The sequence below is a fragment of the Balaenoptera musculus genome, chromosome 6 (genome assembly GCF_009873245.2).
Source record: "Balaenoptera musculus isolate JJ_BM4_2016_0621 chromosome 6, mBalMus1.pri.v3, whole genome shotgun sequence".
Classification (NCBI taxonomy): Eukaryota; Metazoa; Chordata; class Mammalia; order Artiodactyla; family Balaenopteridae; genus Balaenoptera; species Balaenoptera musculus.
Window position 1 is genome coordinate 46,188,124 of NC_045790.1, and position 25,574 is coordinate 46,213,697.

Consider the following 25,574-nt stretch of genomic DNA (forward strand, 5'->3'; position numbering starts at 1 on the left):
TAAAAATAGATTTATTAATTTTTTATAAAAAAAAAATTAAGAAAAAATTTATTAAGAAAAAAATTTTTAATTTTTAAAAATAAAAAATATGAAAAAACTTATTAAAATTTTTTTTAATTTCTAAAAATAGGAAATAAGGAAAAGATTATTAAGAAAACATGTATTAGGAAAAAAAATTTTTTTAAGTAAGAAAAGAAAGAAAAAAAAAAAAAGGGACGGACCTAACCCTAGGACTAATGGTGAAAGCAAAGCTATACAGACAAAATCTCACCCAGAAGCATACACATATACACTCACAAAAAAAGGAAAAGGGGAAAAATTAATATATCCTGCTCCCAAAGTCCACCTCCTGAATTTGGGATGATTCGTTGTCTATTCAGGTATTCAACAGATGCAGGCACATCAAGTTGTTTGTGGAGCTTTAATCCGCTGCTTCTGAGGCTGCTGGGGGAGATTTCCCTTTCTCTTCTTTGTTCGCACAGCTCCCGGGGTTCAGCTTTGGATTTGGACCCGCCTCTGCATGTAGGTCGCCTGAGGGCGTCCATTCCCCGCCCAGACAGAACAGGGTTAAAGGAGCAGCTGCTTCGGCGGCTCTGGCTCACTCAGGACGGTGGGAGAGAGGGGTACGGATGCAGGGTGAGCCTGCGGTGGCAGACGCCGGCGTGACGTTGCAGCAGCCTGAGGCACGCTGTGCATTCTCCCGGGGAAGTTGTCCCCGGATCATGGGAGCCTGGCAGTGGCGGGCTGCACCGGCTCCCGGGAGGGGCGGTGTGGAGAGTGACCTGTGCTCGCACACAGGCTTCTTGGTGGCGGCAGCAGCAGCCTTAGCGTCTCCTGCCTGTCTCTGGGGTCCGCGCTGATAACCGCGGCTCACGCCCGTCTCTGGGGTCCGCACTGTTAGCCGCGGCTCGTGCCCGTCTCTGGGGTCCGCGCTGATAGCCGCGGCTCACGCCCGTCTCTGGAGTTTGTTTAGGCGGCGCTCTGAATCCCCTCTCCTTGCGCACCGCGAAACAAAGAGGCAAGAAAAAGTCTCTTGCCTCTTCGGCAGCTGCAGACTTTTTCCCGGACTCCCTCCTGGCTAGCACCGAAGCCCGAGCCTCAGCTCCCAGCCCCCGCCCGCCCCGGCGGCTGCGCAGACAAGCCTCTCGGGCTGGTGAGTGCTGCTCGGCACTGATCCTCCGTGTGGGAATCTCTCCACTTTGCCGTCCGCACCCCTGTGGCTGTGCTCTCCTCCATGGCTCCGAAGCTTCCCCCCTCTGCCACCCGCAGTCTCTGCCCACGAAGGAGCTTCCTAGTGCGTGGAAACCTTTCCTCCTTCACGGCTCCCTCCCACTGGTGTAGGTCCCATCCCTATTCTTTTGTCTCTGTTATTTATTTTTTCTTTTGCCCTACCCAAGTACGTGGGGATTTTCTTGCCTTTTGGGAGGTCTGACGTCTTCTGCCAGCGTTCAGTGGGTGTTCTGTAGGAGCAGTTCCACGTGTAGATGTATTTCTACTGTATCTGTGGGAAGGAAGGTGATCTCCGCGTCTTACTCTTCCACCATCTTGCCTCATCCCCAGAGGTATTTTTGATGTGTTTTAGTGGAGGGAGGTGAGCTCCACATCCTCTTACTCCACCATCTTGGTCCCCCTTCTCTATTTTGCTTTTAATGTTGCTTATTTCATGCCTAAACTAAAAAAAATGAAAGCTTTAGTGGGTAAAGAAAACAGAACCCCTTTGCAAACTTTAGATGACTTAGTCTAGCTTCCTCCCAATAAAGATGGCTACCTACATTGCTGAAATATATGATTATACATGAAATATATCTCACTAAAATGAAGAGAAAGAAGTAGAAAAACTAAACTTTATGGGGTCATTATAAGAAATTAAAATTTCATTACTAAGTAATAACTTTACTTTTTAAACCAGGTTACCTTAAGAACCTTCCTACTTCTTGAGGTAGAAAACCAAAATAAACAGTAAATTTATAATTATGGTAATTTTGGAGTAGAGATTATGATTCACAATAATTTGCGATATGTGCAACAATTGTAACGTTAAAAAATCTGTGATTTTGTTTGGTGACAGAGTCCCAATTGTTATTATTACTGTGGCTGGTTGACTGTATTCATTATTGAAAGAAATACATTCTGATAGAGATTGGTGAAAATAAGGATGCAATTTCTTTTCTCACTCAAATTTGTGTTCCCCAGATTAAGAAGCTGAGACAGTAAACATCTAGTTAATCGGGTGTTGCCCAAATTGCAAAGCTGATGTCTTTGGCTATCTGTTTTAACCATGTGTACCAAATCTTCATTTCATTTTGTTCAGTGTCATCAAAGGCTTACTTTCTGAAATCTAATTAATATAGATGAAATAGGAACCATTAGATATTTGGAAAGCATGAGACATAACTTTTTAAATTATCTGTCTCTGGAGTTTCAAATGGCAAGTCGCATTGCCTGAAGTTCCAAGTAACACTAGCTAAGGAATACTGATTACATCAGCAGTGCTTCTGGTGCTGAGAAAAAAGAAAAAAAGAGTAAAATTGAACTGAATCAAAACTGCTTTGGAGAATTTATTTCATCACTCAGCAAAAGTCTACCTAAAAATACAAGTAGAACACACAAGTAATATCATCAGAGTCATTGAGATTTTCCTTTAAGAAGGTACTTGAATGAAAACCAATAACTAGCACTTCAAATCACATCCATTCAGTATAGATGTGTTTTATTTTACTCCAGTATGCTTTTCGGGAAACATTCTTATCTTCGTCTTAGATTTTCATTCAATAAAAAGGTTAACCTTAGTAGAATGAGTTGGTTCCTAGTCGGCTGTATACATATGCCTATGTTTACTCAAGAAACTTATTTTGTACCTGCAGTATGTCAGGCACTGCACAACATTATAGAACCTTTACCAGGCTTCTTATATGCAAGTTTGTTGTCAAAAAATGTACCATGTCTCACTGAGCTCCCTAAGAGAAGTTAACTTTTTTTGTTGGTTTGTTTTTCAACTACATCTGCCTATCTTGAGCAGATTATCACTTACAAGAATCTGCATTTCTTTCAAAAGTTGAAGGAGATAATATCATCAATATCTGTTTCTCCAGAGAAAGAATCTTACATTTATTTAAACTTATGTACAGAGAAAACACAGTCACATTTTATTTTATTGTGCTGAAGTAGTAAAGTGACTTAAAATTAAAAGCTACCTCCCCTTTCCCTAACAACTCCCTCTCACTGGTTTAATTTTTGCTTTGAAAACATCATGTGTTCCTTTGTTCAGATAATTTTTACTTTCTTCTTCTGGGTCTAAGTGACAAGCTAATTTTGATATGGCACTTTTCTCCAGGGAAGTTTTTCTAAGTAATTCCAGGGAGCAACAGTCACAGAATTAACAAGAGTGCCTATTTAGAATCCAGATTCCTGGGCTCCACTAAAGATCTATTGAATCAGAAGCTTTGGTAATTAGCTCAGGAGCCTGCATTTTGACAGGCTCCTCAAATAAGCCTCATATTCACTACAGTTTGGCAACCACTGCTTTTGAGTATAAAGTATTTCAGCTTTGGACAGAAAACTGCTAATAAGAACTATTTATATAAAAGCCACCATACAATATAGTTCTCTGTTTGTAGAACTGAGATAATGGCATTCATTTTTTCTTATATTTATATAGTTTTAAACCTACTAAATAGGAATTATTAACAAATTAGTCTATCTTTGCTAAGGGTAGCTGGAATTTTAAATCTCATCTTAAAAAAGGTTCCAGTCAATTCTATAAGAAAATCAACTAGTAAAAATATGCTTTAATTCATCAGATAAATGTAGGCATCCATTGTGTACTTACTTCGTGGTATTCAGCTGAACCATGGGGTCCTGTGATACATAATGTGTTCTGGAGGTAAGAGCACTGTTTTGTTGTTGTTGTTATTGTTATTGAAGTACAGTTGATGTACACTATCAGGTAAACAATATAGTGATACACAGTTTTTAAAGGTTGTATTCCACTTATAGTTATAAAACACTGACTATATTCCTTGTGTTGTACAATATCCTTATAGCTTACTTATTTTATACATAGTAATTTGTACCTCTTAATTCCCTACCCCTATCTTGCCCCTCCCCCTTACCTTCTCCCTACTGGTAACCACCAGTTTGTTTATCTGTGAGTCAGTTTCTTTTTTGTTATATTCACTAGTTTATTTTATTTTTTAGATTATACATATAAGTGATATTATACAGTATTTCTTTCTCTGACTTTTTAAAATATTTATTTTACTTATTTTGGCTGCGTCGGCTCTTCATTGTGGTGTGCGGGCTTCTCTCTAGTTGTGGTGCACATGCTCCAGGGCACGTGGGCTCTGTAGTTTTTGTGGCACACGGGCTCTCTCATTGAAGCACGTAAGCTCAGTAGTTGTGGCGCACGGGCTTAGTTGCCCCATGGCGTGTGGGATCTTAGTTCCCCAACCGGGGATCGAACCTGGGTCCCCTGCATTGGAAGGCAGATTCTTTACCACTGGACCACCAGGGAAGTCCCGCTGACTTATTTCATTTAGCATAAAACCCTCCAAGTCCATCCATGTTGTTGCAAATGGCAAAATTTCATTGTTTCTTATGGCTGTATAGAATTCCATTGTGTGTGTGTGTATATATATATATATGTATATGTATATATATGTATATATACTACATCTTCTTTATCCATTCATCTGTTGTTGGATACTTAGGTTGCTTCCATATTTTGGCAATCATAAATAATGCTGCTTTGAACATTGGGATGCATGAATCTTTTTGAATTAGTGTTTTTGTGTTTTGGGGGATAAATACCCAAGAGTGGAATTGCTGGGTCATGTGACAGTTCTATTTTTAGTTTTTTGATATACTGTTTTCTATAGTGACTGCACCAATTTACATTCTCACAAAGAGTGTATGAGGGTGGCCCTTTTCTCCACATCCTTGCCAGTATTATTTGTGTTCTTTTTGAGGATAGCCATTCTGACAGGTGTGAAGTGATATCTCATTGTGGTTTTAATTTGCATTTCCCTGATGATTAATGATATTGAGCATCTTTTCATGTACCTGTTGCCCATGTGTATGTCTTCTTTGGAAAAATGTCTATTTAGGTTTTCTGCCCATTTTTAATCAGAATTTTTTTTTTTTTCACACACACACACTGTATTTTATTTTTACAAGAGATAAATAGACTGACACCAAGCATTGTACATGGATGACCACAACAAAAGCAACAATGATTGCAATTACCAAACATGAAACACACTCATACTATGTCATAATATTGACATTCAGTCCAGTAATCCTCCACTGTAACAGCTCCTTTACTTTGCAGTGAAAATTGATTTGTATATTCTTTGCCTCTGAGTCCTTGTGGGATTTTTCTTTTTTTAATTCAGACAGAAAGTCACAAAAATTATACTCATCCTCATCAGTTCACTCAGTCCCATGTAATTAATTTTTTTTTTCATCTTGATCTTTTGTTAGCACTTTTATGAGTTCATCAGTTTTTCATTAGAGTTCTGAAAATGCTTATTCATTCAGTTCAGCAGTACAGTCAGTTACCAGAAGCCTGTACTTGTCAGAGTCTTTTCCATGAATTTCTTGAAGATGAAACCCTTTTATAGGAACATATTTGCAAAATCATCTTAAAAATGACCACGGTTAAAGATTTGATGAAAGTTCATAATAATGCAGTTGACAAGAAAATTAGTTATTTCTGAGATATACATTTTAAAGTAATAACTAGGATTATTACTTATAACATTATACCAGAACATATAAGATTTTTAGAAATTTCATGTAATGTCTGAAACATTTATATTAACATATATCCATACATATTTCCATACAAATACAAATATAAGATTTTTAGAAATTTCATGTAATGTCTGAAACATTTATATTAACATATTTCCATACATATTTCCATACAAATACCAATATAAGATTTTTAGAAATTTCATGTAATGTCTGAAACATTTATATTAACATATTTCCATACAAATAACCCAATGAAAGTTTAGTATTAGTTGTTTTGTTTGTTTTTTTTTATACTGCAGGTTCTTATTAGGCATCAATTTTATACACATCAGTGTATACATGTCAATCCCAATTGCCCAATTCAGCACACCACCATCCCCACCTCACCGCAGTTTTCCCCCCTTGGTGTCCATATGTCCATTCTCTACATCTGTGTCTCAACTTCTGCCCTGCAAACTGGCTCATCTGTACCATTTTTCTAGGTTCCACATACATGCATTAATATACAATATTTGTTTTTCTCTTTCTGACTTACTTCACTCTGTATGACAGTCTCTAGATCCATACACGTCTCAACAAATGACCCACTTTCGTTCCTTTTTATGGCTGAGTAATATTCCATTGTATATATGTACCACATCTTCTTTATCCATTCGTCTCTTGATGGGCATTTAGGTTGCTTCCATGACCTGGCTATTGTAAATAGTGCTGCAATGAACATTCGGGTGCATGTGTCTTTTTGAATTACGGTTTTCTCTGGGTATATGCCCAGTAGTGGGATTGCTGGGTCATATGGTAATTCTATTTTTAGTTTTTTAAGGAACCTCCATATTGTTCTCCATAGTGGCTGTATCAATTTACATTCCCACCAACAGTGCAAGAGGTTTCCCTTTTCTCCACACCCTCTCCAGCATTTGTTGTTTGTAGATTTTCTGATGATGCCCATTCTAACAGGAGTGAGGTGATACCTCATTGTAGTTTTGATTTGCATTTCTCTAATAATTAGTGATGTTGAGCATCTTTTCATGTGCTTCGTGGCCGTCTGTATGTCTTCTTTGGAGAAATGTCTATTTAGGTCTTCTGCCCATTTTTGGATTGGGGTGTTTCTTTCTTTGATATTAAGCTGAATGAGCTGTTTATATATTTTGGAGATTAATCCTTTGTCCATTGATTCATTTGCAAATATTTTCTCCCATTCTGAGGGTTGTCTTTTCGTCTTGTTTATGGTTTCCTTTGCTGTGCAAAAGCTTTGAAGTTTCATTAGGTCCCACTTGTTTATTTTTGTTTTTATTTCCATTACTCTAGGAGGTAGATCAAAAAAGATCTTGCTGTGATTTATGTCAAAGAGTGTTCTTCCTATGTTTTCCTCTAAGAGTTTTATAGTGTCCAGTCTTATATTTAGGTCTCTAATCCATTTTGAGTTTATTTTTGTGTATGGTGTTAGGGAGTATTCTACTTTCATTCTTTTACATGTAGCTGTCCAGTTTTCCCAGCACCACTTATTGAAGAGACTGTCTTTTCTCCATTGTATATCTTTGCCTCCTTTGTCATAGATTAGTTGACCATAGGTGCGTGGGTTAATCTCTGGGCTTTCTATCTTGTTCCATTGATCTATGTTTCTGTTTTTGTGTCAGTACCATATTGTCTTGATTACTGTAGCTTTGTAGTATAGTCTGAAGTCAGGGAGTCTGATTCCTCCAGCTCCATTTTTTTGCCTCAAGACTGCTTTGGCTATTCGGGGTCTTTTGTGTCTCCATACAAATTTTAAGATGATTTGTTCTAGCTCCGTAAAAAATGCCATTGGTAATTTGATAGGGATTGCATTGAATCTGTAGATTGCTTTGGGTAGTATAGTCATTTTCACAATGTTGATTCTTCCAATCCAAGAACATGGTATATCTCTCCATCTGCTGGTATCATCTTTAATTTCTTTCATCAGTGTCTTATAGTTTTCTGAGTACAGGTCTTTTGCCTTCTTAGGTAGGTTTATTCCTAGGTATTTTATTCTTTTTGTTGCAATGGTAAATGGGAGTGTTTCCATAATTTCTCTTTCAGATTTTTCATCATTAGTGTATAGGAATGCAAGAGATTTCTGTGCATTAATTTTGTATCCTGCAACTTTACCATATTCATTAATTAGCTCTAGCAGTTTTCTGGTGGCAGTTTTAGGATTCTCTATGTATAGTATCATGTCATCCGCAAACAGTGACAGTTTTACTTCTTCTTTTCCAATTTGTATTCCTTTTATTTCTTTTTCTTCTCTGATTGCCGTGGCTAGGACTTCCAGAACTATGTTGAATAATAGTGGTGAGAGTGGACATCCTTGTCTCGTTCCTGATCTTAGAGGAAATGCTTTCAGTTTTTCACCATTGAGAATGATGTTTGCTGTGGGTTTGTCATATATGGCCTTTATTATGTTGAGGTAGGTTCCCTCTATGCCCACTTTCTGGAGAGTTTTTATCAGAAATGGGTGTTGAATTTTGTCAAAAGCTTTTTCTGCATCTATTGAGATGATCATATGGTTTTTCTTCTTCAATTTGTTAATATGGTGTATCACATTGATTGATTTGCGTATATTGAAGAATCCTTGCATCCCTGGGATAAATCCCACCTGATCGTGGTGTATGATCCTTTTAATGTGTTGTTGGATTCTGTTTGCTAGTATTTTGTTGAGGATTTTTGCATCTATATTCATCAGTGATATTGGTCTGTAATTTTCTTTTTTTGTAGTGTTTTTTTCTGGTTTTGGTATCAGGGTGATGGTGGCCTCATAGAATGAGTTTGGGAGTGTTCCTTCCTCTGCAATTTTTTGGAAGAGTTTGAGAAGGATGGGTGTTAGCTCTTCTCTAAATGTTTGATAGAATTCACCTGTGAAGCCATCTGGTCCTGGACTTTTGTTTGTTGGAAGATTTTTAATCACAGTTTCAATTTCATTACTTGTGATTGGTCTGTTCATATTCTCTGTTTCTTCCTGATTCAGTCTTGGAAGGTTATACCTTTCTAAGAATTTGTCCATTTCTTCCAGGTTGTCCATTTTATTGGCATAAAGTTGCTTGTAGTAGTCTCTTAGGATGCTTTGTATTTCTGCGGTGTCTGTTGTAACTTCTCCTTTTTCATTTCTGATTTTATTGATTTGAGTCCTCTCCCTCTTTTTCTTGATGAGTCTGGCTAATGGCTTATCAATTTTGTTTATCTTCTCAAAGAACCAACTTTTAGTTTTATTGATCTTTGCTATTGTTTTCTTTGTTTCTATTTCATTTATTTCTGCTCTGATCTTTATGATTTCTTTCCTTCTGCTAACTTGGGGTTTTGTTTGTTCTTCTTTCTCTAGTTTCTTTAGGTGTAAGTTTAGATTGTTTACTTGAGATTTTTCTTGTTTCTTTAGGTAGGCTTGTATAGCTATAAACTTCCCTCTTAGAACCGCTTTTGCTGCATCCCATAGGTTTTGGGTCGTCGTGTTTTCATTGTCATCTGTCTCTAGGTATTTTTTGATTTCCTCTTTGATTTCTTCAGTGATCTCTTGGTTATTTAGTAACGTATTGTTTAGCCTCCATGTGTTTGTCTTTTTTACGTTTTTTTCCCTGTAATTCATTTCTAATCTCATAGCGTTGTGGTCAGAAAAGATGCTTGATATGATTTCAATTTTCTTAAATTTACTGAGGCTTGATTTGTGACCCAAGATGTGATCTATCCTGGAGCATGTTCCGTGTGCACTTGAGAAGAACGTGTAATCTGCTGTTTTTGGATGGAATGTCCTATATATATCAATTAAATCTATCTGGTCTATTGTGTCATTTAAAGCTTCTGTTTCCTTATTTATTTTCATTTTGGATGATCTGTCCATTGGTGTAAGTGAGGTGTTAAAGTCCCCCACTATTATTGTGTTACTGTCGATTTCCTCTTTTATAGCTGTTAGCAGTTGCCTTATGTATTGAGGTGCTCCTATGTTGGGTGCATATATATTTATAATTGTTATATCTTCTTCTTGGATTGATCCCTGGATCATTATGTAGTGTCCTTCCTTGTCTCTTGTAACATTCTTTATTTTAAAGTCTATTTTATCTGATATGAGTATTGCTACTCCAGCTTTCTTTTGATTTCCATTTGCATGGAATATCTTTTTCCATCCCCTCACTTTCAGTCTGTATGTGTCCCTAGGTCTAAAGTGGGTCTCTTGTAGACAGCATATATATGGGTCTTGTTTTTGTATCCATTCAGCCAGTCTATGTCTTTTGGTTGGGGCATTTAATCCATTCACGTTTAAGGTAATTATCGATATGTATGTTCCTATGACCATTTTCTTAATTGTTTTGGGTTTGTTTTTGTAGGTCCTTTTCTTCTCTTGTGTTTCCCACTTAGAGAAGTTCCTTTAGCATTTGTTGTAGGGCTGGTTTGGTGGTGCTGAATTCTCTTAGCTTTTGCTTGTCTGTAAAGCTTTTGATTTCTCCATCAAATCTGAATGAGATCCTTGCTGGGTAGAGTAATCTTGGTTGTAGGTTCTTCCCTTTCATCACTTTAAGTATATCATGCCACTCCCTTCTGGCTTGTAGAGTTTCTGCTGAGAAATCAGCTGTTAACCTTATGGGAGTTCCCTTGTATGTTATTTGTTGTTTTTCCCTTGCTGCTTTCAATAATTTTTCTTTGTCTTTAATTTTTGCCACTTTGATTACTATGTGTCTCGGCGTGTTTCTCCTTGGGTTTATTCTGTATGGGACTCTCTGCGCTTCCTGGACTTGGGTGGCTATTTCCTTTCCCATGTTAGGGAAGTTTTCGACTATAATCTCTTCAGATATTTTCTCTGGTCCTTTCTCTCTCTCTTCTCCTTCTGGGACCCCTATAATGCGAATGTTGTTGCGTTTAATGTTGTCCCAGAGGTCTCTTAGGCTGTCTTCATTTCTTTTCATTCTTTTTTCTTTAGTCTGTTCTGCAGCAGTGAATTCCACCATTCTGTCTTCCAGGTCACTTATCCGTTCTTCTGCCTCAGTTATTCTGCTATTGATTCCTTCTAGTGTAGTTTTCATTTCAGTTATTGTATTGGTCATCTCTGTTTGTTTGTTCTTTAATTCTTCTAGGTCTTTGTTAATCATTTCTTGCATCTTCTCAATCTTTGACTCCATTCTTATTCCGAGGTCCTGGATCATCTTCACTATCATTATTCTGAATTCTTTTTCTGGAAGGTTGCCTATCTCCACTTCATTTAGTTGTTTTTCTGGGGTTTTTTCTTGTTCCTTCATCTGGTACATAGCCCTCTGCCTTTTCATCTTCTCTATCTTTCTGTAACTGTGGTTTTTGGTCCACAGGCTACAGGATTGTAGTTTTTCTTGCTTCTGTTGTCTGCCCTCTGGTGGTTGAGGCTATCTAAGAGGCTTGATGGGAGGCTCTGGTGGTGGGTAGAGCTGACTGTTGCTGTGGCGGTCAGAGCTCAGTAAAACCTTAATCCACTTGACTGCTGATGGGTGGGGCTGGGTTCCCTCCCTGTTGCTGTGGCGGTCAGAGCTCAGTAAAACCTTAATCCACTTGACTGTTGGCGGGTGTGGCTGGGTTCCCTCCCTGTTGGTTGTTTTGCCTGAGGGAACCCAACACTGGAGCCTACCCCTGCTCTTTGGTGGGGTTAATGGCAGACTCTGGGAGAGCTCACGCCAAGGAGAACTTCCCAGAACCTCCGCTGCCAGTGTCCTTATCCCCACGGTGAAACAGAGCCACCACTCGCCTCTGCAGGAGACCCCCCAACACCAGCAGGTAGGTCTGGTTCAGTCTCCCCCAGGGTCACTGCTCCTTCCCCTGGGTCCCAATGCACACATTACTTTGTGTGTGCCCTCCAAGAGTGGGGTCTCTGTTTCCCCCAGTCCTGTCAAAGTCCTGCAATCAATTCCCACTAGGCTTCAAAGTCTGATTCTCTAGGAATTCCTCCTCCCGTTGCCGGACCCCCAGGTTGGGAAGCCTGACATGGGGCTCAGAACCTTCACTCCAGTGGGTGGACTTCTGTGGTATAAGTGTTCGCCAGTCTGTGAGTCACCCACCCAGCAGTTATGGGATTTGATTTTACTCTGATTGCGCCCCTCCTACCGTCTCACTGTGGCTTCTCCTCTGTCCTTGGACGTGGGGTATCCTCCTTGGTGAAGTCCAGGGTCTTCCTGTCAATGATTGTCCAGCAGCCAGTTGTGATTCTGGTGCTCTCGCAAGAGGGAGTGAGAGCACGTCCTTCTACTCCGCCATCTTGGTTAATCCTCTCTCCATCAGCGAGACTTCTTTGTAGCGCTGATTTGCCTTTCCAGGTTGCTTGGTTGGCCAAAAAGAAAAAAAAGAAAAAAAAAAGAAGAAAAAAAAAAAAACAGAATTTTTTTTTTAATGTTGAGTTGTATAAGCTGTTTATATGTTTTGAATATTAACCCCTTATTGGTCATATAATTTGCAAATATTTTCTCCCATTCAGTCAGTTGTCTTTTCGTTTTATCAATGGTTTCCTTTGCTGTACAAAAGCTTTTAAGTTTAATTAGGTCCCATTTGTTTATTTTTGCTTTTGTTTTCTTTGCTTTAGGAGAAAGCAAAAAATATTGCTGATTTATGTCAAAGAGTGTTCCACCTATGTTTTCTTCTAGGAGTTTTATAGTTTCCAGTCTTACGTTTAGGTCTTTAATCCATTTTGAGCTTATTTTTGTAATGGTGTGAGGAAATGTTCTAATCTCATTGTTTTACATGTTGCTGTCCAGTTTTCCCAGCACCACTTATTGAGCAGACTGTCTTTTCTTCATTGTGTATGCTTGCCTTCCTTGTCATAGATTAATTGACCGTAAGTGCATGGATTTATTTCTGGGCTCTGCATTCTGTTCCATTGATCTGTGTGTCTGTTTTTGTGCCAGTGCCATACTGTTTTGATTTCTGTAGCTTTGTAGTATAGTCTGAAGTTAGGGTGTGAGATTCCTCCAGTTCTGTTCTTCTTTATCAAGACTGTTTTGGCTATTTGGGGCCTTTTGTGTTTCCATACAAATCTAAAAACCATTTGTTCTATTTCTGTGAAAAATGTCATGGATATTTTGATAGGGATTGCACTGAACTGTAGATTTCCTTGGATGGGTAGTATGGTCGTTTTAACAATATTAATTCTTCCAAAACATGAACACAATATATCTTTCCATCTGTTTGTGTCATCTTCAATCTCTTCATCAGTCTCTTATAGTTTTCCAAGGTCTTTTATGATACTTTCTTAGGGAGATTTACTCCTAGGTATTTTATTCCTTTTGATATGATTGTAAATGGGATTGTTTCCTTAATTTCTCTTTCTGATAGTTCATTGTTAGTGTATAGAAAAGCAGCCAATTTCTGTATATTAATTTTGTATCCTGTAACTTTACCATATTCATTGATGAGCTCTAGTAGTTTTTTTATGGTGTCTTTAGGATTTTCTGTGTATAGCATCATGTCACCTGCAAACAGTGAGTTTTGCTTCTTTTCCAATTTGGATTCCTTTTATTTCTTTTTCTTGTCTGATTGCTGTGGCTAAGATTTCCAATACTATGTTGAATAAAAGTGGTGAGAGTGGGCATCCTTGACTTGTTCCTGATCTTAGAGGAAATACTTTCTGCTTTTCACTGTTGAGTATGATGTTAGCTGTGGGTTTGTTGTATATGGCCTTTTTTTATGTTGACATATGTTCTCTCTATGCCAACTGTCTGGAGAGTTTTCATCATAAATAGATGCTGGATTTTTAAAATGCATTTTCTTCATCTTCTGAGATGATCATGTGGTTTTTATTCTTCAGTTTGTTAATGTAGTGTGTCACATTGATTGATTTGCAGATATTGAAAAATCCTTGCATCCCTGGGTTAAATCCCACTTGGTCATGGTGTATGATCCTTTTGCTGTTTTGCTGGATTGGGTTTGCTAATATTTTGTTGAGGATTTTTGCATCTGTGTTCATCAGTGATATTGGCCTTGTAATTTCCTTTTTTTATGATGTCTTTATCTGGTTTTGGTATCAGGGTGTTGCTGGCCTCATAGAATGAGTTCAAAAGCATTCCTTCCTCTGCTATTTTTTGGAATAGTTTGAGGAGGATGGTTGTTAACTCTTCTCTAAATGTTTGGTAGAATTTACCTGTGAAGCTCTCTGGCCCTGGACATTTGTTTGCTGGGAGCTTTTTAAATTACTGATTCAGTTCCATTACTGGTAATTGGTCTGTTCCCATTTTCTATTTCTTCTTAGTTCAGGAGATTGTATGTTTCTAGGATTTTTTTCATTTCTTCTAGATTGTCCATTTTACTGGCATATAGTTGTTCATAGTAGTTTCTTATGATTCTTTGTATTTCTGTGGTGTTGGTTGTAACTTCTCCTTTTTCATTTCTGATTTTATTGATTTGCACCCTCTTTTTTTCTTGATGAGTCTGGTTAAAGGTTTATCAATTTCATTTATCTTTTCAAAGAACTGGCTCTTAGTATCATTGATCTTTTCAATTGTTTTTTTAGTCTCTATTTCTGCTCTGATCTTGATGATTTCTTTCCTTCTACTAACTTTTGAGTTTTGTTTGTCCTTCTTTGTCTAGCTCTTTTAGATGTAAGGTTATGTTGTTAATTTGAGATTTTTCTTGTTTCCTGAGGTAAGCTTGTATTGCTATAAACTTCCCTCTTAGAATTGCTTTTGCCGTGTCCCATAGATTTTGGATTGTTGTGTTTTTGTTTTCATTTGTCTCCTGATACTATTTTATTTCCTCTTTGATTTCTTCAGTGATCCATTAGTTGTTTAGTAGCATATTGTTTAGCTTCCACGTGTTTGTGTTTTTTGCAGTTTTTTTCTTGTAGTCAATTTCTAGTCACATGGTGTTGTGGTCAGAAAAGAAGCTTGATATGATTTCAGTTTTATTAAGTTTACTGAGACTTGTGGCCTAGCATGTGATTTATCCTGGAAAATGTTCCATGTGCACTTGAAAAGAATATGTATTCTACTGCTTTTGGATGGAATGCTCTCTCTATATATTGATTAAGTCTATCTAGTCTAATGTGTTATTTGAGGCCAGTGTTTCCTTATTGATTTTCTAGCTGGATAATCTGTCCATTGATGTAAGTAGCGTTTTAAAGTCCCCAACTATTACTGTGTTACTGGCGATTTCTCCCTTTATATCTGTTAATACTTGTTTTATGTTTAGGTGCTCCTATGTTGGGTGCATATGTATTTACAGTTGTATATCTTCTTCTTGGATTGAGCCTTTCATCGTTGTGTAATGTGATTCTTTCTCTCTTTTAACAGTCCTTATTTTAAAGTCTATTTTTTTTCTGATATAAGTATTGCTACCCCAGCTTTCTTTTGATTTCCATTTGCATGGAATGCCTTTTTTCCATCCCCTCACTTTCAGATATGAAGTGAGTCTCTTGTAGATAGCATATATACGGGTCTTGTTTTTGTATCCATTCATCTACTTTATGTCTTTTGATTGGAACATTTAGTCCATTTACATTTAAAATAATTATTGATATGTATGTTCTCATTGCCAATTTGTTAATTGTTTTGGGGTTGTTTTTGTAGGTCTTTTTTAATTCCTTCTTCTTTTGTTCTCTTGTGATTGGATGACTTATCTTCAGTGTTATGTATAGATTCCTTTTTTGTGTGTGTATCAATTATCAATTTTTGGTTTATTGTTAACATGAGGTTTATATATAGCAATCTATATATACATGTGATTGTTGTAAGTTGCTGATCTCTTAATTTCAAATGCATTTTAACAATCCTGCATTTGTACTCTCCTCCCCTCAAAATTACTCTTTTTGATATCATATTTTACATATAATTGTTTTGTGTATCTCTTAACTGCTTATTGTGGATATAGATGATTTTACTACTTTTGTCTTTTAACTTTCCTACTAGCTTTTTGCATGGTTGATTTCCTACCTTTACTATATGTTTGCCTTTACCAGTGAGCTTTTTCCTTCGTGGTTTTCATGTTTCTTGTTGTGTCCTTTTTTTACTTAGAGAAGTTCCTTTAACGTTTCTTGTAAAGGTGGTTTGGTGGTGCTGAACTCTTTTAGCTTTTGCCTGTCTGTGAAGCTGTTGATCTCTCCATCAAATATGAATGAGAGCTTTGCTTGGTAGAGTATTCTTGGTTTTTCCTTTCATCACTTTAAAATATATTGTGCCAGTCCCTTCTGGCCTACAGAGTTTATGTGGAAAAATCAGCTGATAGTGTTATGGGGGTTCCTTTGTATGTAATGTGTTGCTTTTCCCTCGCTTCTTTTAATATTCTCTTTTTACCTTTAATTTTTGCCATTTTAGTTACAATGTGCCTTTTTAAAAAAATTTATCGGAATATAGTTGGTTTACAATGTTGGGTTAATTTCAGGTGAACAGCAGAGTGATTAAGTTATATGTATACATATATTCATTTCTTTTCAGATTCTTTTTTCATATAGGTTATCACAGAATATTGAGTAGAGTTCCCTGTGCTAGACAGTAGGTCCTTGTTGGTTATCTATCTTATATATAGTAGTGTGTGTATGTTAATCCCAAGCTCCTGATTTATCCCTCCCCCTTCACGTTTCTGCTTTGGTAACCATAAGTTTGTTTTTTATATCTGTAAGTCTGTTTCTGTTTTTTTTGTTGTTGTTAAATTATTTTTTATTTTTTAATGCTATTCTTGTCTGCTTACGTTCTTTTTATTTATGTATGTATGTGTGTATGGTATGGCTGTGTTGGGTCTTCGTTTCTGTGCGAGGGCTTTCTCTAGTTGTGGCAAGCGGGGGCCACTCTTCATCGCGGTGCGCGGGCCTCTCACTATCGCGGCCTCTCGTTGCCGAGCACAGGCTCCAGACGCGCAGGCTCAGTAATTGTGGCTCATGGGCCGAGTTGCTCCGCGGCATGTGGGATCTTCCCAGACCAGGGCTCGAACCCGCGTCCCCTGCATTGGCAGGCAGATTCTCAACCACTGCGCCACCAGGGAAGCCCATCTGTTTCTGTTTTGTAAATAAGTTCATTTGTATCATTTTTAAAAATTAGATTCCACATATAAGCGATATCATATATTTGTCTTTCTCTGTTTGAGTGACTTCACTTAGTATGATAATCTCTAGGTCCATCCATGTTGTTGCAAATGGCATTATTTCATTCTTTTTTATGGTTTGAGTAATATTCCATTGTATATTTGTACCACATCTTCATTATCCATTCATCTGTTGATGGACATCTAGGTTGCTTCCATGTCTTGGCTATTGTATATAGTCCTGCAATGAACATTGGGGTGCATATATCTTTTCTAATTATGGTTTTCTCCAGATATATGCCCACGAGTGGGATTGCTGGATTATATGATAACTCTATTTTTAGTTTTTTAAGGAACCTCCATGCTATTCTCCTTAGTGATTGTACAAATTTACATCCCCCCCCCCCCGCAACAGTGTAGCAGGGTTCCCTTTTCTCCACACCCTCTCCAGCATGCATTGTTTGTAGACTTTTTGACCATGGCCATTCTGACCAGTGTGAGGTGATACCTTATTGTAGTTTTGATTTGCATTTCTCTGATAATTAGTGATGTTGAGTATCTTTTCATGTGCTTTTTGGCCATCTGTATGTCTTCTTTGGAGAAATGTCTATTTAATCTTTTGCCCATTATTTGATTGGGTTGTTTTTTTGATATTGAGCTGTATGAGCTGTTTGTATATTTTGGAGATTAATCCCTTGTTGGTCGATTCTTTTGCAAATATTTTCTGCCACTCTGTGGGTTGTCTTTTTGTTTTACTTATGATTTTGTTTACTCTGCAGACGCTTTTAAGTTTACTTAGGTCCCATTTGTTTTTATTTTCATTACTCTCAGAGGTGGATCAAAAAAGATACTGCTGAAATTTATGTCAAAGAGTGTTCTGCCTTATGTTTTCCTCTAAGAGTTTTATAGTGTATGGCATTACATTTAGGTCTTTGATCCATTTTGAGTTTATTTTTATGTATAGTGTGAGAGAATGTTCTAATATCATTATTTTATATGTAGCTGTCCAGTTTTCCCAGCACCACTTATTGAAGAGATTGTCTTTTCTCCATTGTATATTCTTGCCTCTTTGTCGTAGATTAATTAACCATAGGGGCGTGGGTTTATTTCTGGGCTTTCTATCTTGTTCCATTGATCTATATTTCTATTTTTGTGCCAGTACCATACTCTCTTGATTACTGTAGCTTTGTAGTATAGTCTGAAGTCAGGGAGTGTGACTCCTCAAGCTCCATTTTTCTTTCTCAAGATTGTTTGGCTATTCGGGGTCTTTTGTGTTTCCATACAAATTTAAAAATTTTTTGTTCCAGTTCTGTGAAAAATGCCATTGGTAATTTGATAGGGATTGCATTGAATCTGTAGATTGCTTTGGTAGTATAGTCATTTTCACAATATTGATTCTTCCAATCCAAGAACATGGTATATCGCTCCATCTGTTTGTGTCGTCTTTGATTTCTTTCATCAGTATCTTAAAGTTTTCTGCATACAGGTCTTTTGCCTCCTTAGGTAGGTTTATTGATAGGTATTTTATTCTTTTTGTTGCAATGGAAAATAGGATTGTTTCCTTAATTTCTCTTTCTGATCTTTCATTGTTAGTGTATAGGAATGCAAGAGATTTCTGTGCATTAATTTTGTATCCAGCAACTTTACCAAATTCACTGATTAGCTCTAGTAGTTTTCTGGTGGCATCTTTAGGATTTTCTGTGTTTAGTATTATGTCATCTGCAAACAGTGACAGTTTTACTTCTTCTTTTCCAATTTGTATTCCTTTTATTTCTTTTTCTTCTCTCACTGCCGTGGCTAGGATTTCCAATACTATGTTGAATAGTAGTGGCAAGAATGGACACCCTTGTTCCTGATCTTAGAGGAAATGCTTTTAGTTTTTCACCATTGAGAATGATGTTTGCTGTGGGTTTGTCATAGATGGCCTTTATCATGTTGAGGTAGTTTCCCTCTATGCCCACTTTCTGGAGAGTTTTTATCAGAAATGGGTGTTGAATTTTGTCAGAAGCTTTTTCTGCATCTATTGAGATGATCATATGGTTTTTATTCTTCAGTTTGTTAATGTGGTGTATCACACTGATTGATTTGCAGATATTGAAGAATCCTTGCATCCCTGGGATAAATCCCACTTGATCATGGTGTATGATCGTTGTACTATACTGTTGGATTCAGTTTGCTAGTATTTTGTTGAGTATTCTTGTGTTTATGTTCATCAGTGATATTGGCCTGTAATTTTCTTTTTTTGTGATATCTTTGTCTGGCCTTGTAGAATGAGCTTGGGAGTGTTCCTTCCTCTGCAATTTTTTGGAAGAGTTTCAGAAGGATAGGTGTTAAGTCTTCTCTAAATGTTTGATAGAATTTGCCTATGAAGCCATCTGGTCCTGGACTTTTGTTTGTTGGAAGTTTTTAAATCACAGTTTCAATTTTAGTACTTACGATTGGTCTGTTAACATTTTCTATTTCTTTCTGGTTCAGTCTTGGAATGTTGTATCTTTCTAAGAATTTGTCCATTTCTTCTAGGTTGTCCATTTTATTGGCATATAGTTGTTTGTAGTAGTCTCTTATGATCCTTTGTATTTCTGTGGTGTCAGTTGTAACTTTTTTCATTTCTAATTTTATTGATTTGTGTCCTCTCCCTTTTTTTCTTGATGAGTCTGGCTAAAGGTTTATCAATTTTGTTTATCATCTCAAAGAACCAGCTTTTTGCTTCATTGATCTTTTCCATTGTTTTCTTCATCTCTATTTCATTTATTTCTGCTCTGATCTTTATGATTTCTTTCCTTCTACTAAGTTTGGGTTTTGTTTGTTCTTTCTCTAGTTGCTTTAGGTGTAAGGTTAGATTGTTTATTTGAGATTTTTCTTGTTTCCTGAGGTAAAATTGTATTGTTATAGACTTCCCTGTTAGAACTACTTTTGCTGCATCCAACAGGTTTTGGACCATTGTGTTTTTGTTAGTTACTTGGCTGAGGTGTCTCAGCACTGGTGTCTACAGACTATTGGGAAAGGGTGGGGTGGGCCCTGGGGCTAATAAGGTAGACGGAGGATTCCACAGTGGCACCTGCCAGCACCAGTGTCCACATGGTAGGAGTTCCCAAAAATGGCTGCCTACAGTGTCTATGTCCGCAGGGTGAGCTGCAGTTGCCTCCTGCCTTTCTGCAAGGCTCTCCAGGATTAGTAGGTAGGTCTTACCCAGGCTCCTCTCAAATTACTGCCTCTGCCCTGTGTCGAGGAGGGTGTCAGATTTTGTGTGAGCCCCTAAAGGGTGAAGTCTTTATTTCCCTCAGCCCTCTGGGACTCCCGAAAGTAAGCCCTGCTGGCCTTCAAAGCCAAATGCTGTGTCTTCCTGGTGCAGGACTCCCAGGCTAGGGAGCTCACTCCTTTGGGAGAAACTCTGCAATTGTTATTATTCTCCTGTTTGTGGATCATCCACCTGGGGTTATGAGATTTGACTATATCACAATTCTGCGCTCCCCCTACTCATCTCATTGTGGTTCCTTCTTGATATCTTTAGTTGTAAGAGATCTTTTTTGGTAGGTTCTGGTCATTTTCATCAATGGGTGTTCTGCACATAGTTGTAATTTTGGTGTGCCTGTGAGAGGAGGAGAGCTCAGGGCCTTTCTACTCTGCCATCCTGCACAGTCCTCTCAAGAATGCTGGTTTTGATTTCAAATGCAGCCCCCGTATTTCCTAACTGAATGACTCTCTGAGTCCCAGTTTACTTAACTGCCCAAGGCTGTTGTGAAGAGCAAATGAAATATGGTAAAGTAAACCTCTGTAAATTATAAAGGGCCATACAGAAGTAGGAATGCTTTTCTTTATTACATGATGGTTTACTGATTTATATTTTCTGAATGTAAGCTCCACAAGGGCAGGAATATCATGTCTTGTTTACTTTGTACCCCAGAACCTTGTATGGTGGTACATAGTAGACACTCAGAGTCGTTGTGCAACTCTGACTTTATGGATTACTACTACTACATCCAGAAAAAAAAAAAAAAACTATACTTTAAGAAATATATCAGATTAACTAGGTGATGTTTCAGTTATTTTGGATTTATCTCAAAGGGTGCTTCATGTTCAGAAGACACATATAGAGGTTTTTTTTAAAAAAACTTACATAAATATCTTTCCTTAATGTGCTACTTGCTTCTAGAATGTATTAATTGTTACAGATAATAATTTTTTACTTAAGAAATTTCCATTATCTTCCCAAGTCCTGACACACATGTTGTCAGGCCTGTTTCAAGCATTATAGCTACTATTTATTGTTAGTGAAACATACAAAAGTGAAAGCATTTCTTTTACATTTTAGTATTTATACAGCATATTTCTTTATTCTTTAAACTCTCACAACTACTTTGTTAGGTGGGTTATTTCTTTCATACAAAAAATAAAACCAAAGTCAGGGAGTCATCAATGTCATTTTTATTCAGTTCCATTTCTAATAGTTTGGCTGGACATTATTTCACAAGTTCCCTGTTACAAGAATCAGATGATCTTTCTAAATTGCAATTTCAAAGAATTTTGGTTTATGAAGATTAACAGATTACATGCATACTCACAACTTCATAAATATTTTATGTGTCATACATTAAAAAGATGAGACTTTAAAGTTTCTAGGATTAGAATAAAGTGTTTCCTTCCAGAAAATATAAAAGCATATATCCAGCACCAGAGCAGTGATGATATACATTTATACATGAAGATGATGCTGTGAGGTATCTTTCCATAAGAGTGGTGAAGGATGTGAACTGTCCCAGCCATATTCTGTCCTCTGGTTCCATTTGAAATGCCTGCAGCTATGAATAGGCTGGTTGAGGTCAGAGACCTAAAGACCTAGCTTACAACTCTGGCCTTAATGAAGGCCCCATCCTCTTAACCACATGGTCAGATTTCTCTTCTAAAACAGCAATTTGCTAAAATGTTTACCAAAAATCTAAAACTACTGCTTACTTTCAAAGTGACTAAGATGTTTCAAGACAGTAGTTAAGTCTTTAACAAAGTTTTACTCCTTATATTATTATAATATCATCTTTGGTTAAAATCATTTTGGAGAAGTTAACTTGTGGCAATTAACTTCAAAAAAAAAAAAAAGGTGATTAACAGCCTCTTGGTTACCATGGAGCCATTACATTACAAATAAAGCACAAAGATTTTAGGCACTTGCATGGATCTCAACATCTGTTCCAAATGTACACTCTTCAAGTGAAGAGTCACAGTGTTTGGACACATCTGAGACACACAACATAGCCTTAATCCCACACATTGATTTGTTAGTATACCCTAGCATGCTATTTGTCTTGGCAACTTGTGATTTCAAAAACTAACAGAAGATGACTTATAACGAAACTTTTCCTTTTGTATATAGTTTGGAACGTCTGGTCTCAAAAAAGCAGAGACTTCTGGTTTCTGGAGAGCAAACTGAAATATCCCAAGGGAATATCTTAATTCTTACTGGAGGTCAGACAGGTAACCAGGAGAAAGGGTCTTATTATGCCAGTGACCTATATCTTAGAATAATTAGAGTTTAGAACCTTTACAGCTTCAAATTTAGATTTTGACATTTTGGACTCTTTATGGAGTCCAAATGAATAGGAATGAATAGGAAAATCCTATGACTCTTAAACACAAGACTGCTGAAAACAAAAAGAGGGAGCTAGGGAAGAGAGGATACAGGTAGATCTTATTTCCTCCCTTTTGTACTATTCTGTTTTCTTGTCAAGGCAGGAGCAATGACAAAGTCTGACTGAGAAGAAACTGGGCCAAACTGAAAAAGGCAGTCTGGGTCTGGAAGGCTGGGCTGATTCTTTATCCCTCTCCTTGAGCATCGGCAAGTCTGCCCACTGATTTGGGGGGAAATGCGAGAGTAGTTCTTCAGTGCCCATTTCCTCTTCCCTATTCTTTACTGCCATCCACATCATCTGCTAGCTGGCCCGGGAATGTAATGTCCTTCAACCCATGAAGACCTGCTCCTTTACACTGTAACTAACTCCCAACTTCCCAATTCCAGAGGCTTATTAATACGAGGCAGGGGTGTTTCTTTTATCGATTCCAGCAATCTATATTAAGCATGAATGAGGCTTAATACTTGGTAGGAGTTTTCATCTGAAAGTGGGTGCTGAGGAGCCTGATGCAGTAGAAAGTGCATTGGACCTGGGGTTCTAGGACCTTGGTTCCAGGTGTAGTAGCTCTGCCACTTATTAGATGTGTTTTCTTCATTTAAAAATAGAAAATAATGCCTCTTCACAGTATTGTTGCAAGGGTTAAATAAGATAATACAAGTGAAACTCTAGTCACTTATATAGTCTGACAACTAGTAATAAGTGTTAGAAGAATGTCAACATCTCATTGGTAGGTAGTATGAGAAAGCCAAGGTGGGTGGGAAGGAGACAGAAGCTGGCTTCTCACGTAAATTTTCTAAGCTTCTGCTTCCTTCAAACTCATTTCCCTCCAGCTCAGCCTCTAAAGAGGTAATAGAGATGAAATACTTGGTGATGTAGTTAAGTACTACCTGAGAGCTCACCTTCCCTTCCTCCTTTTCTGTAAGCATCTCGGCACCCTATGGAGTTCAGCAAAAGAAAGAGCTGTGACCTGGAAACAGTGTGAATTACACAGTGAACCACAAATATTTGGAACCTGGAATCATAAGTCCATATATTTGGAAAATAAAATTAGTAGAGCGATTTTTAACTTAAGTGGTAGGTATGCTTGGTGACAACATGAAGGTATTGTACATGCCACACAGGAATACTCAAAGTTCCATGACACTGCTGTGGCATGATAAGCACGAAGGTATATTATTCCAGTGGCACACATTTTCTCCCCAGTAATCCCATATACGTATACATCAGTATGTTTGTATGATTGGCTAAAGACAGCCCTGATTAATGGCTGCATGAAGGAACAATAATTAGCAATCAGAGCAAATTAAATTCCTGGCTGATTCTAAGCCCCTGAGTAAAATGCAACCCTTGAGGATGCTGTCACATTCCTTCATTTACTTGGCATTAGGCCACCAGTCACCCTGATTAAGACAGAGTTTTGTACTTATAAAAAAAAAGATCGATGTTTGTTTGGAGGAGATATTTGCCATTTTTTGCTTGCCTAGCATCCTATCACCTTTTCTTCTGGGGGAACCCAGTTCAGGTGGACGGACATGTGGCCCAGGCCTGGTCAAGTAGAACCCTCCCCACCCCACCCAAGGACTCACATGACTCAAGCTGAATCAGAGTCCACCCCATGTTGCTTCCGCCATACCTATGAGCAAAGGCACCTTCCCCTCCTTATTTTGTTGGGTAACTTTCACTTGCATTCAGGAGACTCAAGCATAAAAAAATTATAGCCACCACTTACAAGTCTGATTTAGCAACGTTTAACACCATGCTTATTATTTAAATGCGTATAGCAGTTCCAAGAGAGTGTTGTAGCAATAAGAGTAAGAAAACATGTCTAACTCACTGAGTCAATGAATATCCTCTGGAGACTTCATGGGAAACAGATCAGATTCCACGGTCACCGCTACAGTTTGGTTTTGCTAGCAAAACCTTCCCCATGCCTTAAAACAAAAGTCACATGCACAAAATTCACAGGATTATTTTACTAGAATTTAGTGGGGAGGAGATGATATAATTAGATTTTCACAAAAAAATCTTTAGATTGAACTCTAGCCAAATAAAAGAAAATCCAAGTTCTTGTTTCAGTCTCAAATGGCCTGGGTACTGAAGCAGTGTCCCCTGTCCTGGCATGCACGGTTCAGGCTGTTGGTTGTGTGGCCACCCTTTCATGACCTTCAGCTCTCTGCATCATGTCTCAGTAAGCCCAGACACGAATTCTGAAAAATTCCTTCTGTCTGTATGGTTTTCCTCACCCAGCTGAGAATGCTGCTGGCTACTGCAGAACTGTTCACCAACCATACGCTCTGGTCCATACAGCTTTCTTCTTAAACTCTGGGAGAACTCTCAAGGACAGCAGGGTGGCTAAGGGGACAAAAAATAAAGTGCACTGTTGCATTTGGTGGAGTTGCATTTGAAAAAGTCATTTAGATCAAAAAGGTGTCAATAGAACTTGGCTTGTTCTCACTCAGCTAATCTTTAAGAATTCCTTTCAAGCCTTAGACAGAATTTTAATGGAAGAAAACAAATAATAAAGGTTGAGGAAAGGGTTTTTTTTTTTTTTTTAAGTTACTTTGAAACCAGTTAGTGGGAAATTCTGCATAATTAAAACAAAAACTGACTTCTGGGATGCTGGCAATGCTCTTTTTCTTCATCTGGGTGCTGATTACATAGGTGTGTTCCCTTTGTAAAAACCTACTTGTGCACTTTTCTACATGAATATCACTTTTCCACTACAAAAGTTTAATTGAAAGGTAAACAGGGCTTCCCTGGTGGCACAGTGGTTAAGAATCCCCCTGCCAACACAGGGGACACGGGTTCGAGCCCTGGTCCGGGAAGATCCCACATGCCACGGAGCAGCTAAGCCCGTGCGCCACAACTCCTAAGCCCGCGCACCTAGAGCCCCCGTGCTTCCGCAACAAGAAAAGCCACCGCAATGAGAAGCCCGCGCAGCTCAATGAAGAGTAGCCCCCGCTCGCCGCAAGTAGAGAAAAACCGCGCGCAGCAACGAAGACCCAATGCAGCCAAAACTAAATAGATTTATTTAAAAAATTAAAAAAAGGTAAACAAAGACAAAAAACCTGATCCTGTAATGAAGTTAGGTTCATGGGTTCAATGGAGCAAGTATGACTGTACTAAACTATATTTGAACACATACCTTAGCTGTCATGGGTCCCTCAGAGATCGACTTAAAGTAGGGAAGTTATGTGTAACCCCTCTAGGTAACTTATTACATATCTTATT

At 37.9% G+C, this 25,574-nt stretch overlaps 2 protein-coding genes across 6 annotated transcripts in view; one reads left to right on the forward strand and one right to left on the reverse strand.

The window, feature by feature from the left end:
- The window catches only part of HACD4 (3-hydroxyacyl-CoA dehydratase 4), a 103,759-nt gene that overhangs the window by 43,345 nt on the left and 34,840 nt on the right, over positions 1–25,574 (forward strand). The window lies entirely within an intron of this gene.
- Positions 24,302–25,574, reverse strand: part of FOCAD (focadhesin) — a 318,822-nt gene continuing 317,549 nt past the window's right edge. For both annotated transcript variants that reach the window (XM_036855059.1, XM_036855060.1), the window contains exon 44: positions 24,302–24,695. In XM_036855059.1, the coding sequence (XP_036710954.1) occupies positions 24,622–24,695 (74 nt within the window). In that variant the 3' untranslated portion in view covers positions 24,302–24,621. The remainder of the gene's footprint in view (positions 24,696–25,574) is intronic.